Source organism: Carassius auratus, unplaced genomic scaffold (assembly GCF_003368295.1).
Source record: "Carassius auratus strain Wakin unplaced genomic scaffold, ASM336829v1 scaf_tig00217792, whole genome shotgun sequence".
NCBI classification, from domain to species: domain Eukaryota; kingdom Metazoa; phylum Chordata; class Actinopteri; order Cypriniformes; family Cyprinidae; genus Carassius; species Carassius auratus.
In genome coordinates this window covers 41931-65535 of record NW_020529246.1, presented here as the reverse complement: position 1 = coordinate 65535, position 23605 = coordinate 41931, and the positions used below count along the sequence as shown (strand labels likewise).

Sequence of the window (23605 nt, the reverse complement as noted above, 5' to 3'; positions counted from 1 at the left end):
CTCTTGATCAAACTGCCAAATTAATGAATGGCTTGAGAAGAGGAGGACTATTATTATGTTGTAATGTTTGGTTGACCAAACAGCGGAGAGGGGCCCACATGTAGAGATCGAATATTCAAGTTGTTTATGTTTTGTTTTTCATTTTTTCAGATAAAAAAAAAAAGAGTCAACCACACCCCACCCCACAAAACGGCTCATTCTAACATGTGCCTACATGTCTACATCACCATGTTGGAAGATTTTATTAACACCGGCCAGAGTGTCAACGGTGACTTGACCTGACTCTGGAGTTTTCAACGGTGACTTGACTCGACTCTGGAGGGTCAATGGGAACCTGACTCGACTCAGGAGGTTAATCGGGAACCTGACTCGACTCAGGAGGGTCATCGGGAACCTGACTCGACTCTGGAGGGTCAACGGGAACCTGACTCAGCTCAGGAGGGTCATCGGGAACCTGACTCGACTCTGGAGGGTCAACGGGAACCTGACACAACTCAGGAGGGTCATCGGGAACCTGACTCGACTCAGGAGGGTCAACGGGAACCTAACTCGACTCTGGAGGGTCAACGGGAACCTGACTCGACTCTGGAGGGTCAACGGGAACCTGACTCGACTCTGGAGGGTCAACGGGAACCTGACTCGACTCTGGAGGGTCAACGGGAGCCTGACTCGACTCTGGAGGGTCAACGGGAACCTGACTCGACTCTGGAGGGTCAACGGGAGCCTGACTCGACGCATCATTGTACCCCATCACCACTGCCATTGTCCAGAACCATGGGCGTAGGTTTAGGGGGGACGCTAGGTACTAGTCCCTATCAATATTTTGAGATGACAAATTTGTCCCCACCACTATTTAACAAATCTCATTTGAACTGCTATTTGGATCTTTGCACTGCTATTTGGATCGATTCTAACGGCCAGGATGACGACAGTACAAGAAACGCTGTAATTTGACGGCGGGGTATCTGACAGACTACACGCGTGGACCGGGACTACTTTTGTGCTTGCACTAGCAGCGAGCGGGTAATGCGCACGCTGTGTGTGTGTGCGCGCGCGCGCATGTTGACGACGCCGACAGTAAGTTACCAGGGCTGTCTCTCTGCCACATACAAAGGCCAGAGTAAAAACATTTTAATATTCCGTTTTTTTTTTTTGCCCCTTTTTTTACTTTGTAGATTCCTTATGCAAAAGGGACATAAGAAGCTTTTTCATAAAGCAGAGTCAGAGTAGTGTAAGTAAGCAAAATATCTAGCTAGCCACACAAATAAACTAGCAGTAGTGACTGACCAGGCTTTCAAATGCATATTCTACTGTGGAAAATAGTATTAACTGGTGATAGTATTACCCAGGATGATAGAATACTACGTTAGCAAGTAACTGAATGTCAATTAGCCTTTACCTTAACTTAGAATCTTGCAGTCAACATAAACGTGAGTCTATGGGTAAATAGTGTTTATAATAGAAAAAGGTTATTATATTTATTTATTTAGTTTTGTTAGATTTGTATTTTTGTTAGTGTAAATAGTAATGTACATAATAAATTATGTTAATAAACGTTTGGTTGTTCAGCATTACACAGTCTCAGGTGTTTATTTATTTTTTTTGAGAGTGCATTTATGAGATTATACAGTTATACTAGCTCTTTAGGGACAGTATACAGGGGGGGGGGGTATGGGGGTGTCCCCACCAAAGCTGAGACCAAACCTACGCCCATGGTCCAGAACATTTGCGCCAAGCACCCCACCTCACTCCCCTTTTGACGGAGAGTGGTTAGGTTTGAAAGTCCCCCCATCCGCTCCTCAGTGGTGGCTGGGGAACGCATACGAGTGCCGTAGTGCCTACGATGAGGTGCCTATGGGGATGTGAGACCACTAGTGGACACAAAAAGATATGGAGACTGATTTGACCTGCATGACCCTTTTGACTTGACCTGGTTAGATCTTCAATGCAGCTCTACTGAAGTCCTTTAAAGTGACCCGATCTCAGTCAGTGGCGTGCTGATCTTCTAACTCACATAAACAAAGACCAGGATGAAGAGTTTGAGCAGAACAGTATTAACCTTCTGCTGGAGCACATGCATGATATCAACCAGGTCATGGTCTCAGAGAATGTGATGTTTCTCATATAGTGCAGTGCCAATGGACAGCTGCATCTCTTGAAAATTCAGGAATGTAAATTACATTACAATTATTTATAATAAAGCACTTTGATACAGACTACAACATACAACTAATAAACTGTGGGAGTATTAATGGTTGACTACTTCTTTTAATGCTTTTACATGTATTTATTTTGCAGGCAGTTTTTTTCCAAAGCAACTTACAAATGAGGAAAATAAGAAGAAAATAATCTTAAGGAGACATTTTTTTTAATGCAAGGTTTGATACGGTAGCTCCAGCTCATTCATGAAGACACAATCTGGCGAATTCTGGAAAGATTCTCTCTCTCTCTCTCTCTCTCTTTCTCTCTCTCTCCATTTAGGCTTCTTGATGTATGCAGCATCTCATGGGGATCTTTTAGTCCATGGTCCCAGGACTCTGGGGTTCTGCAAAAGAAAATGCTGTTTATTGGGAGCAGTGCTGAGAAGGTTAATTTGGAAATTTAATAGTTTACAGATTACAAGTTACCCTACTTAAAATGTAATAAATAAAACGTAACAAGTAGTGTACTTCAATTGCCTTATTAATTACTGATTACATTAGATTTTTAAAATTACTTTTCTAAATTTCTAATCATTTTCAAACATTTAAAGCAGGCAGGGTTAATCTTTAAGTAGTACTCAACACTGATTACTGTCAGACTTTCAAAATCTTTCTTCACTTGAATTAAGATACTAATTAATTCATTTTAAAGCACAGCCACCACAAAATCAGACTTTAGCACCTCCATTTACTTTGAGATCATTTTGAGGTTAAATATTGTTTTAAAATTATAATAAGAAACCATTAAATAGCTATGATAATGTTTTTGAAATCAAATCTTTGCATATCTGTGGCAGGAAACACTGACATCTAATGATTCCTGAATAATTCATTTGTCCTAGTCTGTGTCCTAAACTCCTAAAACACTGGTGTCTCATATTTTAAAGAAGTCAATCATGTGTATATGTGTGAAATATTCAGATAACTCCTTTGTAATTGTTAACATTTTCATAGGTAACTTATTTAATTACACATTTTGATTACAGTTACATTTATTTTGTAAATAAATTATCATCATGTAATTAGTTACTCCCCAGCACTTAATAGAAGTTATCCATTTAAATTTAATAATGAATAATGGTAGCCCTACAATTATCAATGGGAGGAGAACACTGGTATTTGGATACATACCATCTGTCTCTTTGGATCCTCCTCTGCCTCACGGTCATCAATCTCTAATTGCAGGTCTTTGATTTTTGGTCTCTTGGTCTTCAAAAGTCCAGTCACATCTATTGATAAAGTTGAAATTTAAAGCTCTTTTCATATTTCATAAGAATTACAATGGTATTGAATAAGAACTGCACACCTTCAAGGGAGAGGAGGAAGATGGCATCATCTCCTTTAATGAAGCTTCGACTCTTCAGATGATCATGTGTGATGTAGTTGCTGATTTTGTAACCTGGCCCCCGGTAGAATTTTTTACCATTTTGGCCAGTGACTAGACTGCCTACTTTTAGTGGGTTGTCCCAGAAATACTTACCTTTACCCATGTCTGTACAAAAAGAGAAGAGACTATTTATAAAAAAAACATTTGTAAACTGTGCTGGCTAGATCAGTCACAATGAGCAAAGCAGTTTATTGAAAGATCCAAGGCAAAATCACCTAGCAACATTGAATCTTTTCATCCAATTCTTTCCTTCATAATAATTACTATATTAATATAGCTATTTTTTTTATGCAAAAAAATAATACAATAAATATAAGAAAGAAACCAATAATGCATTAGGCAACCTTATGCATTTTACATCTAAACAAGAGCATTCAAATAAGAAAAGCTAATAATAAAATGTAAAAATTCCCTTAGTGTGTTCATTACAAATAAATTGTTTAGGCCTATAAAAACTACAAAAGCAGTTCAGTCAAGAGCAGCAAGTGATTTCCTCTTTTCTTTCATTGTTAGACTAACAGTTATAAGGAAGACGGCCTATATTTAGACCTACTGTAACGCACAGATCTAATTTAATTTTACACATCAGATGTTTTTCCCAAGCAGTTCCAGTTCAGTTATGTTACAAATGTTACATGCTAAATTACTATTTGGAGCATCGGGATTGCTAGACAAGGGCGTAATTAACTAATTTTTGTGAAATCCCCAAATCTGACTAATATCCATTTTTCCCCCTTAGCTCAAAATGAGCCTGTGCAATGTCTGATTCATCTTGCCAGTACAGGTCACATTTTGTTTACTTTTATCTTTAAATAATCTGTAACCAAGTAACTTTATGCATATCAGCATTAATGGCACATCAAAATGACTAATATCTATAGCTTTGTATCTTACAATCAGTTAAGGTCTTGTTTGGATCTGTAGTTATCATCATAATGTTGTTCATGCGATGTTGGATGTCTGGATTCTGGTCCATCAGCTCAATAGATGCCTGACGCCACGGACATGGCCATTGAAGTTTGTCATCATAGAGTCCAGAGGTCAAGTGGAAGTAGATTGCTGTTTTATTTGGACTATCCTTCAAGCCATTAATGTACAAACCAATCTGAAATGAGTAACCATCTGGGGATATAAAGCGGGGGCTGTAGGTTTCGGAACCAGCAGGGGTTTTAGAAAGAAGCCTTTTAAAATCACGAATGCGCCAAATGAATTGAGGACACTTGGTCTCTGAGAGGTTGATGTCATCCAGAGACAGACCACCCTTTGATGTGTCTTTTCCTTTCACTCCTTCAAACACTACTCTGAATTTATCAGAGACATTTAGCGTAACATGATATAGTTCCCAGGAGCCTCCACGTTCACCTAGGTTGTACAAGTATAAATTACCCATAGGTTAACATTTTTTATCCATTGGTGTTTTAAACATGAAGAATTATTACCTCTGATCTTCTGAATGAGTCTCAGGGCTCCTTTGGGGTTTTTAACTGTGTATTCACGCACCCAGATATTTAGCTGGTCATCAACGCTTCCGCTGTTGTAGTGATAGAACTGCAGGCATTGGGAACGTCTTTTGGGGTGAAAGAGACGACTTTCCAGGAAAGCATTTTTACCCTTGGTTCCTGTGGCTGTACTGAAATGCATGAAGAACCCAACCCCTGTGGAAGTATAAACTTTATTAGATAATAGATCATTAAACCAGTATTCTCACTTTCTCTTTGGACCTTATAATGGAGTTAAAAAATAATTTTGTCATATTGGAATCCTTGACAAGAAATGTCTTGAGAAGGTCAAAAGGTATTTCCTCAGGGTATCAGTAAAATGTGTTTATCATAACCAAAGCACCACCATTAAAAAAGAGGTATTAGTGCAGGTTTATGGACTATGAATTATTCAATTTTACATAGTATGTTGATATAACAAAAATTAAACAAAATGAAAAAAAAAAAATTGTCTCCCGTGTGACACCATCCCATTTAAGACAGTTTTTGGTATAATAAGGTATTTTTGATAAGACCTGAAATAATCATATAAAAATGTATGTTTTAAACAGTTTTTTGTTAAATTACCTTGGCAAACAAATACAAATAGTGGTCTAAAAATTCTGTGATTTTCAAAGAAGTTTCTTATACCTGCTGAGAGAGTGACTGTAAGTTTGACATTTCTCTTTGTACAGTAGTTCTCTCTGTACATGTTGATTCCTTTTGTTAAGTCATGTAAATGCAATGGCAGATTTTTTTTTTCTTTTTTCTATCATAGTTGGCGTAAATAATAGTTGCCGTGTGGAAAAAGGTCAAATTTCCACACAAAACTCCTGCTTGATTTGACTCACAGTGACAAGAGTCTGTATTTTTGATGCATCACAACCAAAGATATTTGTGTTTATATAGAGTTTAGACAAATTAGGTTTCACAATGGGTGGGGCTACTGAGCATGATGGTGCATAAATGGAAAAAAAAAATATTGTAAAATTTTCTTAACTCACTTGCATGAAGTTTTCATTGTAAATTTTCATTGTAATTTTTAATTGTAAATTAATGCAAAACTCAGTTTGGTTGAATCCTACCTTTGTGGTTAGGGGTGTACATACCTTTACATTGACCGAGGTTGGTGTAGTCCGTCTGTGGACTGCCCTCTACCATTTGTACACGAGCCCACTTGGCATTTCCACCATCACCCTGGATCATACCACAGATATTCGGCTCCTCAAAATTGCAAGAGTCCAGAAAAGTTGAGGCTGTAGCTGGAAGAATTATGAAAAATGTTTTGGTGAGTTAGAGAAGCAAAGTATAAGTTGAGCAAGTAGTCTTTATCGTCAGACTAATGTCAATATATTTATTAAAAAAATAACAATCAAAGAATATTCCCCAGAAAGTGCTTAGTCATAAACTTACTACAGTTGTATAGCCGGTTCAGCTTGATCAGGTCACTGTCACTAAACTCCATGCGTTGACCAATCACATCCAAGAATTCTGGTATTTTGGTAACAATGGTCGGTTCACTGCCTTTGCTGAATGATTTCTTACTGTAGTGCATGACTGAACTATAATCATAGGGCACACCGAGAGAACTTGACTCTGTTTCATTATGTAAATTAAAGTTGTGTTTATGACCTGAGTAAGAAACAAACCATTAAAACAGTTAATTAACAAATTAGTTTCTATTTAGTATATGTATAGAGGAGTTTGACATGAGAGAATGATTTTATTATTGATGCGTGTATTTAAGATTTCAATAGTTACCCTCTTCAATCTGGTCCCACATGATGGTGACATAGTCGTCTCTGTCAGATCTGGATTGTTCATGCCAGAAACCCAGCGCATGCAGAAACTCATGTTCCACTGTTCCTAAACTGTCACAGCCTGCACCAATTGACAACTCTTGTTTCCCCATCCGTCGATTCCCCACATTTGAGTAACATCTGATTGAACATAAAAACATCACCTTTTCATCACCCTGAATTTAATTTTTTTTTTTTTTTTTTTTTTGCCAATATATACACCACTCAAATACAGCCAGTGGAATAAAAATCCAAATCGTCCCCTTGGAATTATAAGGTTCTATCTGCGTTCTGAGTAGTTTTGAGATATTGAGCTTTAAAGTTTTTGTGTTCCATAGATTTCTGTAGATAGAACCTTTTTGTTTTTTCAATAAAAAATCCCAAAATGTACACAACTTAAAATCAAACATCACATAATGTAAATAAATTGTCACAGAATAAGAATAAGTGAATAACTCAACTTTGATAAAAATGTCAGATAGAACCTTATTAATTCCAAGGGGACGAAATGTTTTCAAATGCCTGAAATGGTCTAACATGCTTATTTGCCTAAAATATTATTTAATACATTTAAGTGATTAAAGATCCCCTGAAGTGTATTGAAGTGTCACAATTTTATAATTATACATCCTCAGCATATATAGTCACTGCTTTGCTTTAGTTAAAGTTTCAAATTAAAACTAAACGGGAAATCTTTTATATTTAGACTGTGGCTGTCATAAGCGGTCAAATGTGTCTTTACTGAGATCAACAGCTCTGACTCAAGCTGTGATATGAACAAAATACTGCTGGCTATTCAAAAAGAGGCTCAACTCATATAATAATATGTCAACTCATAGAATAATATGTACACTGTTTTAATTGTTACCTATACCCTATATAGTGCACTACATGCCATCAACCATACAGAAACTACTATGTGAACAGGGCGGTGTGAAGATGATGGGTTAAACAGCTGCATTTTTTTTTTTACTTATGAAAGTTGTTTTGAAAACTTAGCTTGAAGTGAGTAATTCCTTCTGTTTTAAATAAAGATGTCTTCACAAAAACTGATTAATCCTGCCAGACTAAGACTAGACTCCAAAGGCAAAGATTCCTCACCTAATGTTGAAAAGAAAGAAGAAGAAAAAATAATGGAGCAAAATTAAAGAGAATGCGGAGATGGCTAATGAAACCATTTTGGAGATGATATTAAATCTGGAAGGGAGGGTGTATGAGAAGCTGGTGGATTTATGTGAAAAATACAAACAGAGCAGCACCATGATTGCAATTGAGTGCAACAACAACACACACAAAAAAAGATTTAAGGACTTGGAGATACAAAATGATCAACTTCCCAAGAATCGTGATCTTAAGGAGAGGGTAAGAGAACAAGAAGATATAGAATGAGCTGGTGCCTCTGTATCAAAGGCATAGAAGAGATAAAAGATGAAGATATTAGATCACTTGTCAATCCATAATAATGTTAGATTAGATGATGGATTCCTTGATTGATTGATTGATTGATTGATGATTCCTTGATTGATTTCTATAAAGCATCCATTTTATTCTGAAGCATTTTGGTTTTGGAGTAATATTACAAAAAAAGAAGAAAAAAAAAGAAAGAAAATCATTTAAATGTTTTATAATGGTATCAATCAGCTCTATAATCTCAAAATATTCCCCAACTAAAAGAGGATTTCAAGAAAGTTGTGGTGAATATCTTGAAAAAAAAAATGATTTGGTAGGTTTTTGGTTGGAAAAAAAGTGACAAATTTATATAAATCTGTGAAGATAGGTTTAAATGTGTGTAGTGTTCAGAATTTTTCTTACCCTTTGCCTTTAAATACGAAAATGTAGTTTGGCTCTCCATTCCAGGGTTTAAAGTCAATACAGGTCTTGAGTCTGTATTGCTCAAATGCTCTCAGTATCACACCTTTAGCATTGATTTCTATTAAAAAATAAAATCAATTAAAAAAAGACAGAAGATGGAGGACAGTGAGTGAGTAATTTGGAGCACATATTCAGTTAGAATTATAATATCATATACAGGTCAAAGCATAAATTCAACAGAACTGAATCAGTTATTATTATATTCACAGACCGAGGCTGCTGTCTAGGACATATGGCACAGTTTTTGGCCAGCGATACTTTTCATCCAGAACAGTGTTTCTGTCTTCTCCCTGTTAAATATAAACCAAAAAAATGTTTCACTTTAATTAAATAAAAATGTAGCATCTATAATGTGTGTATATATATATATATATATATATATATATATATATATATATATATATATATATATATATATATATATATATATATATATATATATATATATATATGTGTGTGTATATAATTGTATTTACACATTAGTTTGACCTCCTGAGGTTAATTTTGATATTTTCTGAAGGTTAAGAATGTCCTTAAAAATGTTTTATTATTTTTCAGGCCCAGAGATTTAAGGCCCTAATTTGTATCCTGTTTGTGGAAAGTGACATGAGAATTTGTTCAAAGAAAACACTGACCTCCTTTATCAGAATGTCTCCTTCCACCAGGTCAAGTCCTGCAGCTGTTGAATGAGACAGCAGTTAATGCAAAACTGTTATAGAAATTATGCTACAGATTTAAGATGTGATATTAATGTTTCCACAAACCTTCATTTATTTCAAATATATCTTTTCCATTATCCACATTAAACACTGCATTACCTACAAAAAAAAAAAAAAAAAAAAAAAAAAAAAAAAATCAGAAAAAAAAAACATTTTATATAAATGTTCAAAATTATTGAATATATTGTTGTATATACTGCTATGACTCGCCTGTGAGTGAAGATGTTGGCTTTTAAAGAAAACATTATAGAGATAAGTGTCAGAGGTGCCCATTTACAACAACAAGTTATTACAGTGTTAGTTTTGATATTGCAAGAAATAATCACAAACTATCATAAAACTCATTTGAGTCTTGAACAAGGTCATTGTACTGTAATATAACAATAGCTGTGTAAGTTTTGCTTTAACACAATATTCATTAACACAAAATAGTTTCTCTGACATCTGAATTCTGTACTCACCAAACACAGGGCTGTGGCACATACACACAGAATCAGTAATGTATGGAGAGACGCCATGAGAACTTCACTCTGAGACGCTCTCTTCAGAACATCAGTGCATTGTGTATTAACCAATTTATAGAACAAAAGAGCCTAGTCTGCAATGATATGAGCTTGTATCCGATAGTTTATGATTTATTACACTAATGGTTAACTTGATATTATTAGACATTGTAAAATAAATTATTGATAATGATTTGGATAAGAGTTAGAAGGAGTTTAATGCAACAGTTCACCTAAAATGAAAATTTGCTGAAGATTTACTCACCTTTGTTATGGAAAATTTTTTCCAACTCTTGATGTGAGACAACACACAGAGTATTGTAGAATAAGAAAAAGCAGGGTTTATTCTTGCAAGAAAGTCAGAAAATCATACAGAGCATCTGCACAGTGTGTGACAAAGAGGAACACTTCGACTTATAACCCAATCAAACCAGGATGTTTATATTTCATCCAATCATAATGCATAGTCATATGTCTCCTTTTAGGGTATATACTGTATTTTTCCCTCAGACTAGGGTTGATTAATTATTTGATGTAAAGTAAAAGAAAAAATGCATTTTTTCGTTGTGCACTTGTCTCGCACCATTTCACATGTAATGAACATGAGCATCAAAAAATGTGATCCTGCACCACAAAACCAGTCATGAGGGTCAAATTTTAATTATTATTATTATTATTATTTATTTATTTATTTATTTATTTAGATTTATACATCATAAGCTTTATATTCATGTATGGTTTGTTAGGGAAGCACAATACTTGGCCGATATACTGAAAATCTGGCATCTGAGGGTGCAAAAAAATCAAGTATTGAGAAAATCACCTTTAAAGTTGTCCAAATTAAGTCCTTAGTTATGCATATTACCAAACAAAATTATGTTTTTATATATTTACAGTAAGACATTTTCAACTTACTGTATCTTCATGGAACATGGTCTTTACTTAATATCCTAATGATTTTTGGCTTAATAAAACAAAATACTGTATGTATGTAAGTATGTAAGTTTGCTAACATACTTACATACTTACATACAGTATGACTGTTTTTGTGGTCCAGGGTCACAAATGAGTATCAGGATGCTTTTAGCTCAAGCATTATAATCTTTACCTTATATGATCAAATATACAGTTAATGCTTCAAGATTAGAACTAAAGAGCAAATAAAAGAAACATACACAATCTAAAATTTACATACAGCCACTTTTGAATTATTGTTATTATTATTATTATTATTTAATCATTCAGTATATGCAACCATTAGGACATCTAGTTAATATACCAGGATTAAAACATACCATCATTAACTACTAACTTTCTTTGTCATTATCTAATGAACTTGAACTAGTACTAAATCTTGGGGGTTTAGTCACCCATGGTGGAATAGATTAAATCTGGGAAATAATCATCATCATTTTTGGGCACCTGTGTTTTTATATCATCATTTGGTGATGTATAGACATTATTTTTCTCTATTTTTGCAAAGGTCTACACGTCTGAAATATAATTAGAAAGTTAAATCATTAGGCAGTAATCTGCAAGCCTGTTAATGACACTAGTTTAGCTGCTTGGGCTGAATAGATTTCAATAACACAGACAAAATCACATGTTCTATAGTTACAGTATAAGCCAACCTTGTTTTGCCTGTCTCGGGGTCTCTAGAGGCTGACCCCTAAACAAAAAAAAAGCATCATGTCAGCATTGCCAAAGTGGGTCTCTCTGAGGTCTGGCCATGGCTTCCAAACAGCTTCAAACACAGTTACACAAGTGAAGTTCTACCTTCTTCCTCTCTGTTGTTAACATAGTGGTAATATTTAACATAGACATAGAGCAGTGTTTCACTGTCACATTTGTTTTATTAAGAAATACAGTGTGGTATCTTAGCCAGCGATCAGTGGACAGATGTGAAGTTTCCTGTTTCAGCAGAATTATTGACACTGCGTGTGTAACCAGCAGTGTTGCATCAGTGTAACCAATGATTTCTTGGGAAGGCATTATGGCTTTTTCTGCAGTTGCTACTGCCTGTGAGCAACCTGGCAGCCAAAGGAGTTTTTGCTTAATTTGGGATGAATGTGCAACAATATGAACACTTTCCCAAGAATGACAATAGTTGTTTCTTTGTAGCTGGTTTTGGAATTTTTTGAATGGCCTCAACCTGTTTTGCAGACAGTGGCTCTCCTATAATGACATTCGCCAAAAACATTTAACTTGCTTTTGTGCAAACTGTAACTTTTGACTTGCTTGCTTTATGCAGTGTCTTTTTCACTCTCCTCCTTGTTGGTCTGCATACTATCAAGTGGTGCAAGGTGTCAAGAGTAATGATGCCTCTGCAATGCGGGAGAGAGGACTCAGAGGCGAAAGTGTGGATTACAGTTTTTATTTGAGACAGAGTCTGAACACAGGCAATCCAACTTAAATGAGAGAATAATGAACTGAAGAAACCCGTAGGCTGGGAAAAAAACCTTGAACACAAAAACTCTGTGGCAGGGAAGACCAGAGCACTGGCGAGGAACACAAACTCACAAAGAGGCTTACGAAGGGAGAGCTCCAAACAGGTAAGCCGAAGTAGCTCTTGGCAGGTAGGGTTCTGTGGATGTATGATGAGCACAGAGTAATTCCAGCAGTAGTAGCAAAGTAGTGACACACCCTGAAAGGACAGGACAGGACAGGACAAGACGAGGGAGATGCGCTGACCAAAATACACTTGTGACATCGAACAATCTGACAACAGGACATGAGGAGAGGAGGTTAGAAAAAGCCAAGATAATGAGATGGGATGAGGAACAGGTAGGGAAGAATGAGCCTAATGGAAAGTGAGAATGCAAACCAGAATTGACTGGTGTACTGGCATACTGATCTGTCATTTGCCAGATCGGCCATAGAAAACAATTTGGCATCTGATGGCACTTTTATATAGATATTTTTTTAGCTATTTTTAGCACATTTGGTGCATGCACCTAAATTGCAGTGCAGCTGGCTTGTCTTGCACAAAACTCCACTGAGTTGGCTGACATTTGTCTCTTATTTTTTTGACAGGAAACAATAGGGTTTATACTGAGTCATCGCATTACACAACAATGTATATGGTTCTACAAAACGTAAATTTTCTTTTGTTTCACAGGCACTAAAACCTACAATACTGATGTATTTTAAGAATGTTAACGTATAATACTGATGTACTGATGAAACATAAAACGTAAATGATTGTATGTATGAACAACTTTACAGACTTACTAATGAATTCTTATTAATACTGAAATTGCAACATTATTATATTCATGTTTTCAATTGCATTATTAAATGAAGCATACTCAATTACTTAATATGAAATGATAACATTTAATTCTGTGTGATTTCTGCAGCCAACTCGTTTAGAAAGATGTAAGATGTCGTTTAGAGATTTAAAACAAGACTTTAAACCCTTACAATGAATAACATTTCTGCAAAAAGTGGTCAGCTGTGGCCTAATGGTTAGAGAGCCTAGTTACCAGAAGGTTGCTGGTTAGAGTCTTGGTGGGAGGGAGTGAATGAACAGTGCACCAATTCAAAGTATGGGTTACCATACATGGTAAATGTCATGACTTAAATAAAATAAACTAAAAAGGTGAAGAAAATTTCTGTGGACAGCTTCCTCATATCACATTTTAAGACATTTCTATTGCATTTGAAGAAAATCCTTTATTTTTACCTTCTTTGCTTAATTTCTGATTTCTCTTTTCTCTTTTTTTTTCCAGACTAAATGTCCCTTTTTCTAGAAACCCATGGTATCCATCCTACAGAGAACTACTGTCAGCAATTACTGCTTCATTCAACCTGAGTCTCTATTTCCCTGCAGCTGCAATTTACCCTTGTGATTGTCACCATGAGGGGCAAGTTGTTTCCAATCAGGCTCTTACTGGATTCTTGTGGTGAAGATCCAGGCCCACTGACGTCTGTACCTCTCTTCCCTGCATGATGCAGGGTAAAGGAGTCTACTTCAGACTTTAAGAGCAGGATGTCCAGTTGATCGTCATCACTGGGTCCAGACGAAACAATCACAGTATCTCACCATTGACAGAGATGTTGTGGAACAATGTTTCGTACTCTGAATCTGCAGCAATAACCCAGAGATATTGTAGATTAAGAAAATAGAAGGTTTATTCTTGCAAGAAAGTCAGACCATCATACAGAGCATCTGTGGAGGAACACTTTGAACAAGTGATGTAATGCTAAATGTCTCCAGATCTGTTCAGATGTAAAAAAAAAAAAAAAAAAAAAAAACTGTACCTTGGATGGCCTGAGGGCGAGTCAATTTTCAGTGAATTTTCATTGTTGGGTGAAACTATTTCTTTAAATGCAAACATTTTCTGCATTTGTTATGAAAAAAAAAATATTTTCACAGTAGATTATTGTATTAAAACTATATACAGTATATATATATATGTGTATGTAGAGTACAGACCAAAAGTTTGGAAACATTACTATTTTTAATGTTTTTGAAAGAAGTTTCTTCTGCTCATCAAGTCTGCATTTATTTGATCAGAAATACAGAAAAAAAAATCGAATATTGTGATATATTACAATTTAAAATAATTTTTAAATTGATTATACTTTAAATTAGCATTTATTTCTGTGATGCAAAGCTGAATTTTTCTAATCATTCTAATATGATGATTCATTATCGAAGTTGGAAACAGTTCTGCTGCTTAATATTTTTTCAGAACATGTGATACTTTTTAGGATACTTTGAATAAAAAGTAAAAAAAAAAAAAAGCAGCTATGTTTTTAAAATATACATATTTTGTAATAACAATTTACACTACTGGTCAGTAATTTGGGGTCAGTTATTATTATTTTTATAAAATCAATACTTTTATTCAACAAGGACGTGTTAAGTTGATAAAAAGTGATAGTAAAGAAAATATATTATTAGAATATATATTTTATAATTTTTTAATTTATTATTTTGAATAAATGGAGTTCTTTTTAACCTTTTATTCATCAAATATATTAGACAGCAGAACGGTTTCCAACACTCATAATAAATCAGAATATTAGAATGATCATGTGATAGACTGGATGTTACATGTGACTGTTACGACCCTTCTTTAGCTCTTAACAATCTAGAGATTGAGAAGGGGAACAAATAAACCAGTTCGGGCACCTGTCAACCATATCACTGAATGAAATGAGAAAACAGAGAGACACGAGAAATCACAAAGTTAATTTTAATAATTGTAAAATAATAATAACCATTTTACATCAAGAAAACCAATATTTAAACAAAGATAATTTTTAGAAACTGAGGAGGACAAAGGGGAAACCTGGATTGTGCCAAATAAAACAACAATCAAAAAGGAAACTAACTAAACCATTTTGATCTACTCCTAAACTAAAAACAAAAGATCAAAGAAAAAGTCTTCAACGTCCGTGACGTCGTAACTAAACTACTCTAACTAATCAAACCAAAAATACAGTGGGTGGCACAAATCCCTAAACTTGTGTGCATAGACAAAATTAAATCTAAATGTGTGCAAATGTATGTCATGTGACATGCTTACCTAAACCCCTTTTCTCCTTCCAACTTAACCCAGCTTTGAAGAGTTATTTAAAACTTCCAAAGCTCACACATAAGGAGTTAAATCACAACAGGTAATATTCACATGACAAACTCACTTAACAAAAGGCACAGCACAAACAAAATCAAAGCAAAAAGTCTCTATCTTGCACTGGCAGTAGCATCTCCCTTAAATAGCTCTTCTCCAGGTGTCAAACATTGGCATGATTAGGATAACGCCCTCACAGGGCACACCCAATCAACTCGTCACAGATGATTGACAGGCCAAACAGCAAATCAGCAACGGCCTGTTAGTGACAGTGAAAGAGAGGCAAAAAGACACAGAAAAAAGAAACAAAACACACAGAAATGCTAACCATCCCTAAGGACGTAACAGTGACACTGAAGGCTGGAGTAATGATGCTGAAAATTCAGCTTTGCATCACAGGAATAATTTTTTTTAAAAGTATATTCAAATAGAAAACTATTATTTTAAGTTGTAATAATATTTCACAATATTACAGTTTTTTCTGTATTTTTGATCAAATAAATGCAGAAGAAACTTCTTTCAAAAACATTAAAGGGGGGGGGGGGGTGAAATGCTCGTTTTCACTCAATATCCTGTTAATCTTGAGTACCTATAGAGTAGTACTGCATCCTTCATAACTCCAAAAAGTCTTTAGTTTTATTATATTCATAAGAGAAAGATAGTCTGTACCGATTTTTCCTGGAAAAACACGAGTGGCTGGAGGCGTGACGTGTGGGCGGAGCTAAAGAATCACGAGCGCCAGTAGGCTTTTGAGTTGAGCGCGTCTGGAAGCTGTGACACCGTGAGGACAAAACCAACCAAAACAAACCATGGCGAAGTCAGATTCAGCGTATATTTATGATCCAGAATCAGATCCAGAGGCGGTTTTGGAAAATGACTAAGTTCCACTTTGTCGTCTTTTTTTTTTTTTTTTTAAGCTGTACATGTGGAAAGTGCAGTTTGATGACAACATCGCATGTTGTTTACTTGATGAGCTTACACGCCTATAGCTAAGTTAATAACACAGAGATATTTGAAGCAGTTTTACTCACCGCATGCGGTTCCAACACACGATCGTGACCCTTTTTCGTTGGGACTGCATTATCCTTAAGAAATAAACGATATGCAAATCCGTCGTCAAACTGGACCTTGTTTGTAAAACAAGCATCTTTGAAATGCAGGGAACAAACACAAACACTTGCACAACTCCGTTGATGCTCTGTAAAAATAAACTCCATCCACTGGTCCCTTAATGCTGTTTCTCTTTTGGTAATCTGTGCAGGGTTGTCTTGCCCTGGCAACCAAAAACACACTCCTTTTGTGACATTTCGCGACGCTCTCGCTCTGATCAGTGAAGTCTGTTGTGCTCTCAGTGCTCTGCTATACGGGAGCGCGCGCTCTTCCGGCAGAAGTGCCTTAGGACCCATATAAGGAAATTCCGCTCCATCTAACGTCACACAGAGCCATACTCGAAAAAAACTTTCCGAAACTTGTGACAAACCGGAAGTAGTACTTTTGGAACAGAAATACTCCTTCAAACGTACAACTTAATTTTTGAAACTTTGTCCATGTTTAGCATGGGAATCCAACTCTTTAACAGTGTAAAAAACTCAGTATGAATGAAATAGCATTTCACCCCCCCTTTAAAAATAGTAATGTTCCCAAACTTTTGGTCGGTATTTATGCAACATAAATAGACATATGGAGCCTAATGCAACTTGACCCATTCATTTAAACATTTTCCACAAAGTAAATCCCACAAACAATATCACAAAAATAAGTGTACTGTCACATTTATGAACTTTCTGTTTCCTTTTTTGGTCACCTTCCTCCTAGTTTTGGTTAATTGATTCCTCCTACCTGTTTCCAGTTCCCTCATCACCTCCTGATTGTTTAGATACCCGTTCTGTTGAGTTCTCCCTCATCCGTGATTGTTGATGTGTTTGTATGTTGTATGAATGTAATCTAGTCTTTTGTCTTTATCCTCCTTCGTTGTCAGTAAACTCCTCATTTATTCCAGATCCTCATCTCGCACTTTGTTTTACGTTTAGCACTACCTTAGTTTGTAACATGTACAGTACATAAGTCTTTTATCTGAAAAGAAAGTACAAGAAGAGATAAATTGCACAAAACGTTTTTGGCAGATACTCCATTACTAGTAATTTTAAAGGCATGATTAAAAGGCCTACCTGAGATGCAGAAGATAGGAAAATGCATTGCTCTTATAATGTTTCATAATTAGATAATCAAGCATTTTCTATTGCCTTAAAAGCATGTCAACATATCCAGAAATTACATTTTACATAACATTGGTAAACTACTTTAATATAACATCCTTGATATACCATTCCTTTGACTGATATCTCATTCACTAGTTCACGCTTACATATAATTAGCTGAGGTATGGTATGCGTATTTGGCGTGCTGTCCGGGGAAGGTCTCCAAGCTCGGGAAGGGCTCCGAGCTCGGGAATGGCCCGAACCTAGAGTACCCCCCCTTCCCCGTATATTATAAAGTGAACTTGATGTGAGGAGATGGGGTGGAGGAGGGATGCTGATAAAACCGTCAATGGATAGAGGTAAGTCAGCGATATTTGTACTATGGGATTGATTACTTGATTGTGGTCCACCTGTGATGATTAGGCTAAGTATCTGACGCGCTCCTCCCGAATCTTTATTGATAATTACATTTATTTACATCCTTGTGGTTCAGAATCTTCTTCTCAAGCATTTTTTAAGATGTTTTCCAGAGGAAAAAAATAAATAAATAGAGAACTGTGTAGTCTTCTTTCTGAAAATGAGGTCTAAAATTGTCTCTTTATGATGCTAGAATTGCACACTTGAATGTTCATCTCATCAGTCTGGTTGAGATTCTGTGGTCCATAAAAATAAAGGATTGCAGTTAAACGCGCAGTATGGAATTTTTGGCCACCAGGGGTCACTCAATCAAAATAATAACATAAGACGTACTTTGATGACGTCGGGAAAGAGCGTAAGGCTCATGGGAGTTGTTGTTCATTGGAACATGCGCTCTGTCGCTCCCTATCATTCCTCACTCATTCTAACTTAGTATTTTGACAATCACGTCTTTTCGAAAGGAGAGACGGTTTCAACGGCAACAACATAAACAAACTGCGCATGAGCGCTTTTGTGGACCTAACTTCTGGTAGACTTCCAAATAGAATCAATAACAACAGCCAAGTGCCTCTAGAGTAGATATTTTTTGATAACAAACAAAATGTTTGCTGCGTGGATCAGGCGGACTTAATGAAAATGCAAATTCATTATTTGCCAACAGGAGATGTTTTAAAGCATAATACATAAAGCGCGAGAAATAGAGGTTTCCCCAGTAACAGCTGTAAACGAAGCAGAGCTGGTATGCTCATACGCTGCTATCAGGCATGTAACATGCAAGTCTTCCTTCAGAAATACAGCGATATAAAAACACCTGTGCCTCATTTTGATATTTAAACATATAAATGTAAGGAATTATTATTATTAAACGTGCAGTAAGTAACGTTACTCATGTTTATTCAATGAAGCCTTTTTGAAAAAAAGATCAGTTTTAAAATTGTGGCAAGTCTCCAAAAATAAATAAATGTATGGGAAACACACCCCGCAGCACAACCACCTGAGCCCAACTTCAGTCTACTCATCACCTTGGCTTTAACTGTGTTTGTAGAAGGCACCGCAGCCATACCGATATACACGACCGTGCGCCCGATGAAACCGTCTATATGAATTATGAGACCCCTATCAAATCAATATTCCATCTAGCTAGTAGTAATATATGTTAAAAAACACGGTCGCCTTTAGTTAATAATTATAATTACGTTATACTATGATATCGAACAAGTTAGAGAACTGCATTTGAAGCTACTTTATTCAGCTAGATATAGAACAAATGTAGATTTACATGAGAGCTAGTCCGTCTGTGTTTTACACAAGACATCATATCGTTTCACAAAATATACGGCTAGATACAGTTAGCTGAATGGATGCATACCTGTTTACCAGAATGCAAGCAAGTTCTGCATCTCTCTGTAGTTTCAGCTTGTCACGAAGCTCTCTCTATCTTGGAAATGCAACTCCAATATTTACCCGTGTCTTGTAGCTTCTCTTGTCCCAAAACCATCTCAGGTCATTTATTTCACCCGTGCATTTGCGCTTCACAGAACGTGCAGGCAAAGCATAATCATGATCCATAACTAAGTTATTGATTGAGGTTTAAATATGAATATAAACAATATAAATCTAAAATATAATAGTGTCAATCAAGGCTACTACTTTTTCTTCTTCGTCTCATCTTTGTTTCTGTTCAGCTTTGTATTTGGCGGTTCCGCAGGAAGTTAGATAAACTAGAGGGGTCAAAGTTTATATGACGCCATAGATGGGCGACAAAACGGAAATAAAGAAACGTGCCGTGTCTTCTAATTAAACTATAATTTTCTCCGGATTTGAAAGTTCGTGGAAACTGTCGGGATGATGTAAGTACACAACTAAAAAATATATATAACATAGATATAGTGATTTCTGCTATTTTTAAAGCAGAAAAATTACATATTGTGCCTTTAAACATTGACTTGTGTGAATACATTTATTGGGGGAAAGTTCTTTGATTTGTATACGTGTAAATGACTTACAGTTATATCGTCCAGGTAGTAGCAGTGGCGCAGGTTGAGGTGGCCAATGAAGTTGGGGCTGTAGTACTGTGGATCACCATGGGGTGTCTGCACACACCTAGAGGGCGCCAGAGAGCACACAAAAAATCTTGACGTTTTTTTTTTTTCTGTTTCTTATACTAGACAGCAGTAAGTAATCATTTGAAGCTGAAGTGTGTAATTTGGGGATGTTAAACACCCCCCCATGAAAGGTGAATCACTGTGACTTTTACAGCTATAAACATTGTGAATATATGAACATCACAACCAGCCCAGAACATTGGTTCTATCTTTAGTGGGAATTTTCAGTGGGATTTTTTTTTTTTTTTTTTTAATGGATCAAATAATGGATAGATAGAGTGTTTTGTAATCAAGTTTCTAAATGGTCAAAACAGTTTGAAATTAAGTTTGGTGACGCCAAGATTAAGAATTTCACACTTCAGGTTTAAATATGAACCTGAAGCTGAAACTGAAAGGAACTACTTAATGTTTCAAACGATTGTGCTGTAAGTTTAATTCATCACATGATTAATTATTAGAATAGCTCCACATGATGTACAGTATAGGCTACACATCAATGGTGACTGACCACATGTTTGCTGTCACTGGCATGATGTTCATTGAAAAAATGAAAATAATAATTTTCAGAATCATTTTGGGTTCCCCAAATATTCTGAAGAACCCCTTTTTTAACTATAAAGTACCTTTTGTGCAATGAAATTTTAAAGGTTCTGCGTGAAGCATAGATGCCAATAAAGTACTTTTATTTTTAATAGTGATCTTATTAATTATCTTTTTTAAAAGATATGCCAAAACAAATAAATACTATTTAGAAATATTTTTGGATATATGTTTTGGATTGTGAAAATGGTGCATTATATATTGGGAATGTGCACTATATTTTGGACAAAAGCTTGTGGACAAGAAAAATCACATGTAAGAATTGTAAGCACCGTTTTAGCAAGATATGTAGCAAAATAATGTAATTTTCATTTTCACTTTGTGCACAGTAAGGGTTTTTTCAAGCTGTTGTCCAGGTACAGTCTTCTAGAACAGGGGTTTTCAGGGGAATGCAATAGGGGTAATAAGGGATCTGTATACATTTTAGAGAAAAACAAATAAATAAATAATTCAAAAAAGATAAATATTAATAAAATATATTCTTAAATAAATAAATAATATTAGAAGATTAAAATAAATTAATTAATAAATACAAATATATTAAAATAAATTATAAAACATTTGAATAATAAAAATAAAGTAAACAACTATGAAAGTACTTGGATTGGATATATTATATATAATTGCTATATACATATGAACATATATAGCTGATATTTTAGCTGCCTTTTAAATTTAAGGATGGGAGTCATAAGAATGATCCTATATGGGGCTCTGTGGCATCTAAAATATTGAAAACCCTAGTCACTGTGATAAGGATTTGTTGAATTGTGTATAACCAGATGTCCTCACCCCTGAGGTTGTGGGCTCATCTCCATTAGGGTGATCTCCGTTTGCCATGGCCTGTGAGTGAAACAAAATATGAGTCATCTGAATCATAATGTCAATTAAATAATTATCCTCTTGATGAGACTTACCATTCATCCATTGCAGTCTGCACATTATCCTGGGACAGGGCAGGGTTTAGCGGCAGTGCTGTGGCAGGTGGCGGGAGGACTTGGATTAGACCACTCGAGGCAGGAGTAATGGGTGCAGGTTGTGGGGCAGCAATTAAATTTGCAAGTGGAGCTCTGATCCGAGGCATGGGAACGGGCCAAACAGAGGAAATGAAAGGTGAAGGGGCTTGATTCTGTGGGGTGAGTAGCACTGCTGCCCAATTAGGTGCACTAGCTTGAGCAGTAGTGTCTGCCTGTTGTCCCAGTGAATCTCGAAGTTGGTCGAGGAGACTGTTGGTTTAAAATAAATTATGAATTCTTTAGAAGTTGACAGAAAATACACTAAGAAATGATACTGGCCTGGGACTTACTTCTGTATGTTTGCACCAACAGCACTCCTTGAATTAAATGTTTGAAAATCAGGAATGGGCAGGATTGGGTACAAGTGGCTCCTCTTATCAGGAAGCTGAAACAAAAAATATTCATAAGCATCCAATCCTTGATGACCTCCACTCACAGAAACTGATATTTATTACTCACTTAAGCAGGGTTTTACTTTAGAAGGAATGCACTCTAAGAAATAAATCTGTAAAATAACAGAAAAAGTACTGGCAGCTCATTACCCGGACTTTGTCCTGTAATTAAAAAATGGACATTTTCTCTTAATTCACAGTGTGCCCACAGTATTTTTATTTTTTTTTTATTATTTTTTTTTTATTTAAAGAAACAGGGACAGCGTACAATAAACATTAACCTCAAAGGGAGAGATGCATAGTACCAGGTTTTAGCTCAAGAGCTAATTTTCACCCGTAGTCCCTGGGCAGGCTGTTGTTAAGCTACAATATATAAACATACATGAGTAATAAGATTTACACTTGCCAAAAAGATAAATAAAATAAAAATTGTAAAAAAGTTCATGTTCACACCTTTCATATACTTAGACCTTAGAACACACACTTACACACATACACATATCTGGTCACATGTGGGGACAAATTTGATTTGATAAAAGCCATTTCTTTGCTTGGCGTGTGAAGGTGTAAAAATCTGTGCTTTTTTTTTTAGCTCTGTAGGCAACATATTCCACTGACGAGCGGCAACACAAGAAAAAGCAGAGTTTCCCAATACTGTCCTGCGTTTCGGGATCTTGCATTCACCTCGCACTGTAGGTCTTGTGGCTCGAGCTGTAATTTCAGAGCCCAAAGATATGAATTCTTTTAGTGGAGGAGCAGCGTTGTCATGAAGTATCTTATACATCAAACACAGATTGGTGTGAATTATCAGATTTTCAAAGCTGAGAAACTGGTATTTTACAAGAATATGACAGTGATGGAATCGTCTGCTTTTCTTATCGTGAATCTTTAGAGCACTTTTATATAATGACTCAAGTGGCTTGAGGGCAGATTTAGTAGCCTGTGACCAACTTGTCATACAATATCGAAAATGAGGAACAATCATGGCATTTAGATAGGCCCCTGAGGCCTCGATTGTAAAGGAATTTCGAATGTATCTGAACTGTGCCATATTAAATTTTATTGTATTGTTAACTTTTTTATATGCTTTTTAAAGCCTAAATTTGGTTCCAATATGACACCTAAATATTTTACCTGTTCTTGATTTAAAATGATTTGTCCATCAATTAAAATATTAGGGTAAATTTGTATTTTAAAACGATTTGTGAAAAACATAGAAACAGTCTTATCTAAATAAACAGTAAATAAACAGAAATCTTCTGTTATTTAATGGTGTTACTATAGTAAAATCATTTAATGGTGCATCGGTAGCACTTTATTTTACAGTCCTGTTCCT

The 23605-nt window shown here is 35.7% G+C and overlaps 1 protein-coding gene across 1 annotated transcript; it reads right to left on the bottom strand.

Annotated features, from left to right (window-relative positions):
- Positions 1-2408: 2408 nt before the first annotated feature.
- LOC113102988 (meprin A subunit beta-like) lies at positions 2409-10330 on the bottom strand. The gene is made up of 15 exons (XM_026265936.1): positions 10225-10330; positions 9918-10049; positions 9667-9685; positions 9502-9555; positions 9373-9416; positions 8949-9027; positions 8678-8795; positions 6828-7006; positions 6480-6698; positions 6176-6328; positions 5028-5243; positions 4483-4950; positions 3508-3693; positions 3333-3430; positions 2409-2545 (listed from the first exon to the last, which is right to left on the bottom strand). The coding sequence occupies exons 2-15, from the start codon at positions 9972-9974 to the stop codon at positions 2504-2506; spliced, it is 1932 nt and encodes a 643-aa protein (XP_026121721.1). The 5' UTR covers positions 9975-10049; positions 10225-10330; the 3' UTR covers positions 2409-2503.
- Between the last annotated feature and the right edge of the window lie 13275 nt (positions 10331-23605).

Excerpts from the sequence above, each read along its gene's own strand:
- LOC113102988 (XM_026265936.1), bottom strand. The coding sequence starts at position 9,974 with ATGGCGTCTCTCCATACATTACTGATTCTGTGTGTATGTGCCACAGCC. Across the intron at positions 8,796-8,948 it reads TGTCCTAGACAGCAGCCTCG|AAATCAATGCTAAAGGTGTG; the intron begins GTCTGTGAATAT and ends ATTTTTTAATAG. Across the intron at positions 4,951-5,027 it reads ACTCATTCAGAAGATCAGAG|GTGAACGTGGAGGCTCCTGG; the intron begins GTAATAATTCTT and ends TGTACAACCTAG.